The sequence below is a fragment of the Trachemys scripta genome, chromosome 2 (assembly GCF_013100865.1).
Source record: "Trachemys scripta elegans isolate TJP31775 chromosome 2, CAS_Tse_1.0, whole genome shotgun sequence".
Lineage (NCBI taxonomy): Eukaryota > Metazoa > Chordata > Testudines > Emydidae > Trachemys > Trachemys scripta.
In genome coordinates this window covers 169468477-169480190 of record NC_048299.1, presented here as the reverse complement: position 1 = coordinate 169480190, position 11714 = coordinate 169468477, and the positions used below count along the sequence as shown (strand labels likewise).

Sequence of the window (11714 nt, the reverse complement as noted above, 5' to 3'; positions counted from 1 at the left end):
GAGTTTACTTGGCAGAATATATATATCGGGCGCAGGAATTTCACGGGCTTCAATTGAAGCTTTCTCTGAGTAAAGATTGCTACTCTATAAAGGCAGATATATATACACACTCATATACCCATTATGTAGTATATAGTGTAGATTATGTGGTCTCTGTCTTATATATACGGGTGTATATAATATTATAAAATCTTTCTTTACTCTGACAAAACTCCAACTAAACCCAATGGATTCCCAATTTTCAGTCCTCACTAGATCACATTTCTCTACATATGTCATAATAATGTCTTAATATTCAATACAAAAGACAAGGTGGGTGAGATAATATCTTTTATTGGACCAATTTCTGTTGTTGAAAGAGACAAGCTTTCAAGCTTCACCAACAGAAGTTGGTCCAATAAAAGATATTACCTCACCCACCTTGTCTCTCTCATATCCTGGGATCAACATGGTTGCCACAACCCTGTTAATAACCAGTACACAGACAGTTTGATCACTGCTTGCTTGTTTGTTGCTGTGTTAGAAAAATGAAGGTGGAGGCCAGCCTTTTGCTACCATTGTTTGTGGTTTATGCTAGGTGAAATTAAAAGGGTTACAATCTTTTATTTATAGATGTTTCCCCACCATCCAGTATGTAAAGATGAAGGCTATCAAAAGTTTTTGACTTTGGCAGTAATCAGTAAATCAGAGGTCGATGCTTTTACTCAGCAGCCTTTAAATACAATGAGTGAAGGAGATGCCATTTCCCTCAGCAATGCTTCTCTGCAGGTGACCCACCGCGATTCTCTTAACGTTAAAAGCAGCAGTACAGCTTCAGAGATCTCTCAGGTATGTACGTCATAGAGCTACTTTGGGATATCTCTAAATTCTCCCATGCCAGTTTCTGGTATCAGTTCACATGGAAATTAAATATCCCATGAATATTTTTACCAAAGGAGAAGGGGAATTACATGCTGGTATCCTAACTGATATTCTCCCCGAGTAAGGCAGGTTCTCATGGTTTTGTGTGAGCTATTGTTAAGACAGTAGTGTGTCTTTGCTTTCTACACAGCATTAGGAATATGAGGAAACCAGACACAGTTGGGTTCCAAATAACTGTAGTTACTAAATATATGAGTATACGAGGCCTAGCTCCATATATACAGCATTGCTCTGTTAGGGTTCTGGTGGTGTCAAAAATAGAAGAGAGGAATGTCCACTAAAGGGCTCCCAAACTATTTAAAGCACTACTGCCCAGTACCTATACCCTGCAGAGAGCTGCAACGTTTCTTCCAGCCTTAACGTTCTATTAGTATGTACATCGTTTTGACGCAACGTGATTTGAGATCAGGGCCGGCGCAACCCATTAGGCGACCTAGGCGGTCGCCTAGGGCACTACAATTTGTGGGGCAGCGACCGTGGCGGTATTTCGGCGGCGGGACCTTCTGCCGCCTCTGTGGGAGGTGGCATTTCGGGGCAGGACCTTCCGCCTGGGTGGCAGAAAAGCTGGCGGCGCTCCTGTTTGAGATGCCTTGAGTATGAAAGGCAGCATATGAAAACAAACTGTATTCTTACTTATTATTATACTGTAATATCTAAGAAACCCAGTCCAGGATCAGGGCCCCATTATGCTTGGCACTGTACAGACAAGTAACAAAAAAAGGGAGTCCCTGCCCCAAAGGGCTCACAGTCTAGGTATTCTATATATACTTTTTGCTTAAAGTGAATCTAATGCTTATGAAGGATTGATGGTCCTGGAGGCTGAAGTTCTTTATGTGTCAACAAAATAAGTGAAGCGTGAGTAGCAGCAGCGTAAGCTTCCTCATGCTGTCCTGTCAGCATGCTGGTGACCCTGACTTAGAGGGGACGAGCAGTGAGAGTGTAGATCATTCCCTGTGCCCGTTCAGTTTTTGCCTCTCTGCTGATGCTGCCAGAGAGAACTAGGAGCTGGGCTGAGTTCACCCTCTCATTTGTTTTAGGATCAACTATCACATGGTTTCAGCTACTGCTGATCACCTGGAATAGGTTTGAAGTAGAGACTTGCAGGTTTATTCCATTATATATTTAATAAGGAACTCTTCAAGTAAACATGGTGATTCCTTTGAATGATTGGGTATTAGCTTGCTTGTAACATTGATTATTAACTATTTGCTTTTATTCCCTTCTTTCCTCAAGGCCCCCATGTGGGTGACCATCTCTCTAGCCAGGGTGGGCTGGATATGGCTCCTTTAGGAGGCTAACAATGCTCATTCTGAAACAGCCATAGAAGGTGATGCAAGTGACTCCCTAAGGAATATGTGACACCTGTGAGAGGGTTGATTTCAGTGAAGCTCCTACTTCTGGAAGCAGGCAGCAAAAGTGCCATGCCCTCAGGAGGACGATCTTATATTTAAAGGACTGTGCTGGGTCTCAGGAGATCAGCTTTCATTCCTGGCTCTGCCACAGACTTCCTATGTGACCTGGCACAAATCACTTAATATCTCTGTGACTCAGTTCCCTAGCTGTGAAATGGGGAAAATAACAATTCCTTACCTCACAGAGGTGTTGTGAGAATAAATAAACTCAGATAGGATGTTGATGGATATCCCATTGATATCTAGATAGCCAATGAAACAGAGGGGAAGCTGTAACTTATCGGACTGAGCAGACGGCTGGAGTTCAGAGATCAGGATTCTAATTTCTGCTCTGCTATTTTCTTGTGGTGTGACCTGACCTACATGGCTGTGCAGGGCTGTAAGACAACCCCCACACCACCACCACCTCTGTGCAGCCTCCCCATGTCTCGTTGGTCTCAAGCACAGATGGGAGGAAGCAGGGGCTGCATGCCCAGAACTTTTTCCCCACCCCCATACAGGTCAGCAGGAAGTGGACAGAGAGGACTAACTTGCAGCTCTACCCCCACTCAACATGCCAGCTGGCATAAGTGAGCTGGCATGGGGGGAGCTGTAATCTACTACTGATCACAGTCAGTATCAGATTTTTACTAACCTCCAGGAACAAGGAATTGTAGCTATGCACTGCTCCAAACACAGGGTGGTGCCTAAAAGCTCAGTCTAACCCTAAACCTCTCTGTGCCTCAGTTCATGATGACGCTTGCTCATCTTTGGCTAGGAAAAGCAAATACACTGTGATTCACACTTACTGAAGAAAATAAACAGAAAAATCGTGTGTAGTGACTCTTTTTGTGATGAGTGAGGCCTTGCTACCAGCTGAAGATCCAAGTGATGAGGATTGATAAGGAGTCCCCTTTTTGTGTTTACAGGATGAAATACCAAATGCGAGGCAGAAAGGGGATCCTGGCTGCAGACTCTACAAAGGAGATCATCTTTTTGAGCCAGAGTTGGAAAATTTGATATACAGTATGTTCCTCTTTGGCAATGAATCAGGAAATAGAAAGAACTTTAACTGTCTTTCTTTTATAGTGTCCCTAAGTGTGCTACAGTGGCCCTTCACAGAAGACTCACTCCCTTCCCCAAAGCACATGAGGCCTGGTCCAGAGTCTATTGATATCAATAGAAAGCTCCTTTTGATTTCAATACATTTTAGATCAAGCACTTACCATCTACCTTTCAGATGTGACATTAGTAAGGGAGATAAGCAGTAGAGACAGGATGGAGCAAGGAGGTTTGGAAACAGTAGGAATATAATCAAGATACTGTTTAAGCAAAGGTGTATTTATTTACATAAAAACACAACTATGTCAACAGGACAGAAAATAACCTAGAGAAGAAACATGAGGTCCATATTCAATTCACCAACACACAAATTTCACTTGTAAATTGCAGTGAATAATAAATTCCCTTCCACTGTGTCCACAGTGACACTGAAATGAGATAATTTGGTCCTCACAGCTGTTCCTGACTTGTCAGACCTTTATTCCGTGCACGCTCACTGATGACTCAGAATAGGCTGCCACAACACGCTGCTGCCTACTCCTATGAGCTGGAGCAACATGCACGCCCAACTAGCACTTGCTGCTGACAGCCGCATATGTGCTTGCTGGCTGCGGGGGCTGCACACACCCACTAGCTGGCAGATTACCTTTTCTAGAGGCCCAGATCCCCAGCTGGGATATCAGCATAGCTCCACTGAAGTCAATGGAATTACATTGATTTACACCAGCTAAGGATCTGGCCCATAGCGTGCAAGCCAGCATGCTAGTCATAAGTACCTCTTAGTATTGCTTTGAGTATTAGGATTGATTCTGCTCTGCTGCTTGCTCCAGTATAAAAGGCTCCTATACCCTGTTTCCCTTTACAAGCTAGCACAATAGAGGCCAGGATCCAGTCCACAGCATGCTAATTTTTTTGCATCATTCACTATTCTCCAACCTTGTAGGCTAAATTCTTCCCTCACATGCACATTGATTTCAGTGGATGTTGTACACATGTATCTGAGGGCTGAAATTTGAGTGTGCTAACATAATTCCTGGTGTGAGCATTCACACAGTTGCATCATCATGTTCAGGTTAGGTTATTTCTGATCAGAAAGCCATGTAAACTGAAGGGAAATCATATACCTGTTGTGCTAACCTGAAACAGAACAGCATACCTCTCCCCAGTTACAGTGTGATATTTCCATTAATGTTCTATGAACCAGTTCCAATGTATTTACTCAATCCCATCCTGACTATGTGCAGATTTTGAAGACTCTTCACAGAAAGTTTTGACACCATTATGTGATACAAGAACATGCCTTAGCAACAAGGGCTCTCTGTATGTAGCAGACGGGAAGGAATCCTCAGATAATGAAAGAATATTCTTCCCCAGGGAGGAATCATTATCCAAAGGAGAATCAACACAACACAGCAAAATGCTGTTCTGGTCAAAGGAAAGCTCCATTACTGGAAAAGACTTGATTAAAAAAGCATCATGGGAAACTGAGAATGAGGAAGTTTCACTGGCAAAAGAATGGTTACCTCTGGAAGATGATCCATTTGTGATAATGGGGGAGTCATTGCTGGAGTGCATTGTTAAGGAATCCCCCATAAAAGAAGTGTCTTATTTTCTCACTCAACCCACAGGCTCTTTAATTAAGAAAAATCCGTGTTTTGTTACTGAAGAATTATTTTTCAGAGAGGACAACTTTAACTTGACTGGCAAAGCAGCCAGTCAAGAAGGAAATATGGTAAGATTTCAAACTGCAATCCACAAGAAAGTGGAAGCATGTTGATGAAAACGATGTTCCCTATTATAGCTAGTGGTGATATTTGAAATGATGTGTATACCTAATCGTACACTCTGTGGGAGAGTAGTGCACCTCCTTGATGTATGATGTTGTTAATAATAGAGTCGATGTATTCTATATCCCCCCTTGATACTACAGTTGGGTGCATTAGAAATGCCTATTGAATTAACTGAGCTCTGAATTTTCTGAGAGAGCATATTTTCACTGATGTACGGATTCAGTTTACAAACACTTACCTTCTTTTGGCAGACAGCCACTGAACAACATGTTGACTGTGCAGAGAACTTGAAGGATATTTCTCCAGTCTCTTTGGATGAAAACACAGAATATATTCGAGCTCTGATGAAATCAAATAGACTCATGAAAGAAAATATCAAGAGCAACTTACTACATAGTTGCAACAAAGAGGAAAGTGTTGGCGGCAGCGTTCTGTCTGAGTCTGTGAGATGCCTTTTATTTATAATTTTTCTATCCTTTTAGCCACAGATATGCAACAAGAGGAAGAAATTTTTAGTTTAAATGAGTTGAAAAGCTGCATAAAAATGTGTGGGCCAAATTCTGTTCCCATTTACTATTAGTTTTATGATAGCATCTGAGAACTCTCAATCAAAAATCAGGGCCTTCTTGTATTAGGCATCACTGATACCCAGTTCTGTCCCACTGAAGTCAGTGGAGTTGCCCAGTAGAATGGAAAGCAGAATTTGGCCCTTTATCTCTCTTTTGGTTGAGTTGTACCATCATTGAGTGAAATCTTCCTTATGTAGGGCATACAGAAATTCAACACATACATTAAAAAGCAACAGAGAGTCCTGTGGCACCTTTAAGGCTAACAGAAGTATTGGGAGCATAAGCTTTCGTGGGTAAGAACCTCACTTCTTCAGATGCAAGTACTTGCATCTGAAGAAGTGAGGTTCTTACCCACGAAAGTACTTGCATCTGAAGAAGTGAGGTTCTTACCCACGAAAGCTTATGCTCCCAATACTTCTGTTAGCCTTAAAGGTGCCACAGGACTCTCTGTTGCTTTTTACAGATTCAGACTAATACGGCTACCCCTCTGATACTTAACACATACATTGTTGCACGGATCAGTGAAAGTCACTTTTTATCTGTGATCTTGTTTACCCTTTCAACTTAAATGCTCTCTGTCTCCACTTTCATGCTATCCTGTGTAATAGCAGTGCCTGATAGCTTGAATTTTTAAAATTCTTGTTGTAAGATGGTTGCTCAACACAATTTAGAACCCAAACCTACAATGGCATCCTTGTGAGCCCCATTCATTTCCTTGGGGCTCTGCACAGACACAGTGGCCATGGGTGCCATTGCAGGACTGGGGTCCTACAGAGATGCTGTTTTTTATTCATTGTCAGTCCAGGAAAATACACAGCATCCTGTTTCTGGTTGGGAAAGATTCTGTGTCTTGAATTTATTGCAATTTTATTTTTTGCCATTCCAAAATTAGCTGTTAATAATTTCAAAAGAAAAAATGATTATAAAAAGTGTTTTTGAAAATTTATATTTATCTATTAACCTTGTTTTGGTTTGCTTTGTAATGTCTGGGCCAGATTTATTCAATTCTCAGATAAGTAATACTTCCATTTGAGTTAATGGAAATGCAGTGTGAGTAAGGAGGACTGACTAAAGAGGGAGGATATGACCTCCTGTTTGTAATGGTAAAATGGCAACAATATTGGTTCTCTTACAGTAAATGGAACTCATTCAAATTATCCTCAGGTGAACTAGTCAGGTAAGGCAGACAGTCACAGCCAATCAAGTCATGTATGCTTTTGTTTTTCTAATAAGTTGACAATAGGTTGTGGTTATCCCCCAGGGAGAATGTATATCTGAAGAGTCTTTATTCCATCTTTCTGAGAAGTCACTCGATGGCCAAGAAGAATGCAAGCAAGGGGACACAGGTAGTAAAGGAATTCTCCCATCTCATAGTACAAGAAGCCACTGCCTGAGTCCCTATGAAGCATCCTTTAATATGTATGAGACAAAAAACTCAGAGCTTGGCCCAGAGAAATGGCAATTTCAGGAGGGGGATGTGGACTTGAATGAGGTCATCAAGGAATTAGAACAGGACCAGCAAACGCAGCAAACCCAAATCATGGATCTTCAGTGTGATAATATTTTTTTGGAAAAGAAGATTAAAGAAATAGAGAAACTGCTGCTTGAAGAGGGGTGTGTAGACTTGGACAAAGTCATAAAGAAGGTAGAACAGGACCAAAAGAAACAGCAGACCCAAATCATGGATCTTTACTATGATAACATTTCTTTGGAGACCAAGATTAAACAGCTAGAGGTGGAAATTGTCCAGCAGCTGCATTTTATAGACACCATAAACAAGCTGAAGAAGAACATTGAAGATCTAATTGAAGCAAAGGACAAGATCACTGTGGAGAAGTCTGAGACTGACAGCTGCCTGAAGAATGTGCAGGAGGCTTTATCCAGTGCCAGGGACCATCTTGAGGAAGCTGGAGCTGAAAGAAAAGCCCTTCTGCTGCAGCTGGAAAAACTTAAAACCGATTATAGTCTCCTTCAGGAAAAGCATGAGGCAGAGATGGAGCAGAAGATCAAATCTACGACCCAGTGCTTACAGATGGATCAGACTATACGCAGGAAAGAGCAAGAAATACAAGAGCTGCAGCATCTTAAACAAAAACTGGAGCATGAGGTCAAGACTGCTACTTCCGCCTTGCACAGACTAAGGGAAGAAAAGGAGAATGCAGAGAAACAACTCCTGTCCCTTCAGGCAGAACTTCAGAGACAGAAAGATGACAGGCTGGCAGAAAGGCAGCAGTTGGAGTCTAAATATAACAAGCTGGTTACTCAGATTAAAATCCTGCAAACAGAATCTGAAAATGAGCGGGCTGAGACAGAGAAAATGCAACAACAGATCAGTGCATTCAAAATAGAGAACCAAGAGCTTCAGCAACAGATAGTGAAAGACAGAGAGCAAAATCATTTTCTCCAGCTTGAAACTGCCAGGTGGAAAGAGCAGTATGACAAAATCAGGGAGTCACAGATAGTAAAGGTACTAGTATGCACTTTGGATCCTTGATGTACTGTATTACTGTAAAAAGTAAAAGAACCTATGTCATTTAGAATAGAATAGAAAGCCCAGCTGCCTTATACACTCAATGACCACCATGTTCCTTTCCTTCACTTTTTTAGATGGGGTGAAATTCACCTCTCCACAGAAGCTCAGCACAAGGCCTGTGCCCCATTTAAGACCTACTTTGAAGGCTTCAGTGGTACACAGGCCTTGATCTGCTTCTGTATACAGAGGTGAATTTCACCCGAAGAGCACATAGCAAACACACACACTTGCATAAAATGCAAGTCACACGTAGCTGCTAAATGCAACTTTTACAGTCTGAATATTGTGGTTGTGAGCACTGATTATGTATTTAAAATCCCCCACTGAAATAAATATGGTGCTCAAAATGTGTGTGTTTGGAGGTGGGAGAGAATTTTGGTCCCCTAAAAAGTAGTATTTTTCTATCTTTTTTTCCCCTTTTCTCATGAAAGGCGGGAGTATGGCTCTGAGTCGGGGTGGGCAAACTACGTTCCGCAGGCTAGATCTGGCTGGTGAGCCGTTTTAAGCCGTCCCCAAGCTCCCGCTGGGGAGAGGGATCTGGGGCTTGCCCTGCTCCGGCGCTGTAGCCAGGGTGCCGGGTCGGGGGCTGCACCATGCGTCATGGCCCCACTCCAGCACTCTAACAGTGTCAGGGGCCACTCCATGCGTAGGAGCCAGAGAAGGGATATGCCACTGCTTTGGGGAGCTGCTTGAAGTAAGCACCACTTGGAGCCCACACTTCTGAGCCTCTCCCCACACCCCAACCCCCTGCCCCAGCCCTGATCCCCCTCCTGCTCTCCAAACCCCTCGATCCCAGCATGGAGCACCCTCCTGCACCCCAAACCTCTCATCCCCAGCCCCACCCCAGAGCCCGCATCCCCAACCAGAACCTGCACCCCTGCCCCAGCCATGTTCCCCCTACCACCCTCTGAACCCCTTGATCCCAGCCCAGAGCACCCTCCTACACCCCAAACTCCTCATCCCCAGCCCGCACCCCCTCCAGGACCCCAACCCCAATTTTGTGAGCATTCATGGCCCGCCATACAATTTCTATTCCCCAATGTGGCCCTCTGGCCAAAAAGTTTGCCCACCCCTGGTCTGAGTAAATGAGCCTTTGTATTGAGCGGAGATATAAGCAGCATATGTTGATTTCTTCTTTAATTTTTCTGTCTGCATGCTAGGAGCAGATGCAATATCAAATGATCCAAACACTCAGACATAAAATTGGCATACAGAAGGAAGAACTAAGGAAGAAAGAAGAAGAAATAGAGTGGAAGATGCACATTCTGGGGAGGTTTCTTCTGGTATGTTAGGACATGTGCTGTCCTTTCTTAGAAGAATGCTTTATTATAGAAATAGCAGTTACACTTTCATGTCTACAGATGACATAGTCCTTTTCTTCCCTACTTATGCAAAACTCCCATTAACTCCAGTGGGAATTCTGAGTGAGTAAGAAGTGCAGGAACAGGACTAAGTACTAAGACTTCTATCTGAAAAAAGTACTCAATCATGTGCTTATCTTTAAGTACATGGGACTACTCCTGCAATTAAAAGATATGCATATGTTTAAATGTTTTGCTGGATTGGGGTCTAAGCCAGGAAATATGTTTTATACAGTGACTCACACAAATGTTGGACTACATAGAATGGAGATAAGTTTTACAGTTTTTAATTTGAAGTGTACAGTAAATTAAAGTGGAAAAATAGGTGTGTCCACATCCACCTGCGCCTCCCTCAATGGAACAGATGAAAGAATGGAATTGCATACCAAATTTGTCCCAAATTATGTCAGAGGGAGGGGGATTCAGCGAATGTGGCATCATACCTTTTTCCTCCAGTACTGCAGAAACCTCTGTACATGATTTTGGCATGACTGAGTCATCCTCCTGCTTCGCTCTCCCACCACCTCTTGGGATTTCCATGTACTATCTTATGCAGACTCCAGCTCTGTGTTGTCAAACTCTCAGAACGGGGATAGATCCAGTGGGGAGCTAGTAGGAGCAGTTACTAAGAAAGTCAGGGAGAACCAGGAATAGTGAGGAACCACTGGACTTTTGCATGAATGTATCACCCTTCTGTTGATGTGTGAGACCAGAAGGGTGGACCTACAGATCTCCGGATGTAACTTGGGTAGGAGAGACACACTGCTTGTTCTGTGGGAACTGAAAGCTCCACTTCCCTAAGGTTCCCCAACACTCATGGTGTGCCAGGTACTTTCCAAATACAAAAGAAGGCATGGGGAAGGAATTCTGGTAAATAGGAATATGCCCTCAATGGCCATGTAGGAAATCTTTGTCAGAACCTGAAGTATACAAGCATCATTGTAAAAACTAGGAGCACAGCGTCATGTACTCATGTTCAGTCCCCAGATTTCACTCTGAAGCTTCCCTTATGAATGGTAACTATAGCTGGTGAGAATCCTGTGTTGCATGTAGCTTTCTTTTCTTTGGTAACGCTAGTTATGCACACTACTTGCGTTTTCATTTGGAAGGCAGCCTTTGTCCTGTAATCTGACAGAGCCCAATGTGTCCTTACAGGATATGAAGTCGATGCATTCTGATTTAATCCAGAAAAACCTCCACAGCGAAGAAGACCGTTTCAGTTCTCCATGTGTGCAGCGAGCATCCCAGCTTCTATCTAAAATTCGCAGCCTTCTGTCCCTCACAGAGGGACTACTTACCTGCCAGGTAATGCAAAATAGCCCTGTCAATGCCTATCTACACAAGTCCTAGGCACTGATTTCAGATCCATTCGGAGCTAGTCACCTGGTATTCACTCTTGCTGTATTTTTCCAATAATTTAAAATAAAGGAATTTCAGACATGTCTTGAAAACAAACAAAAAACCCCCTATTATTTTAACTCCTCCCTGCAACTTTAACCAGTCACAGTTACGCGGCTGAGCTCCCATTCCCTTGCTAAGTTGGTACTCTAGCTTGGAAGCGAATTTAGGTTGCTGGTTCCAAGGCAACATTTTCTGTCCATGTATGGAAGGGCAAGAAGAAGAAAAACAGATGGAGATGTACCTGAAACACCTTCTAGCATTGCCTACCTGCCAAAACCCCACTCAAACTATTCCCTTCCACTGACAAATGGGTGGAATAAATGTTTTAACACTGCTTTCATTGTTGTTCAGGACTGTCGGTCCTGCACCTTTCATGAGCATTAAATTCACACACACACACACGACGTGTTAAAAGAAAAATAATTGTGGCTGAGGTTAATGAACAATATCAAATTATTGCTCCCCTCTTATCCGTAAGCCTCTATGGTCTTGACTACAATAGGGACATTTTTGGTAACACCGGTTCAGCTCCACCAACGTAACGATGCTGAGAGCCAGGGTGTAAACTAGGCTTCATGTTGCTGCCAGCATTTTAAGCACTGTGCGTTAGACCAAATGTGTGTCTAAGATCTGCTGCTTAAGAAAGACTTCTGGTGAGTGAGTGCTGGTGAGTTACTAACACTGGT

At 42.9% G+C, this 11714-nt stretch overlaps 1 protein-coding gene across 1 annotated transcript in view; it reads left to right on the top strand.

Moving 5' to 3' along the window:
• Positions 1-723: 723 nt before the first annotated feature.
• CAGE1 (cancer antigen 1) overlaps positions 724-11714 on the top strand; it is a 28984-nt gene continuing 17993 nt past the window's right edge. The window contains exons 1-7 of the mRNA XM_034759556.1: positions 724-828; positions 3242-3338; positions 4619-5106; positions 5416-5607; positions 6995-7328; positions 7470-8200; positions 10783-10932. Coding sequence (XP_034615447.1) covers positions 724-828; positions 3242-3338; positions 4619-5106; positions 5416-5607; positions 6995-7328; positions 7470-8200; positions 10783-10932 — 2097 coding nt within the window. The remainder of the gene's footprint in view (positions 829-3241; positions 3339-4618; positions 5107-5415; positions 5608-6994; positions 7329-7469; positions 8201-10782; positions 10933-11714) is intronic.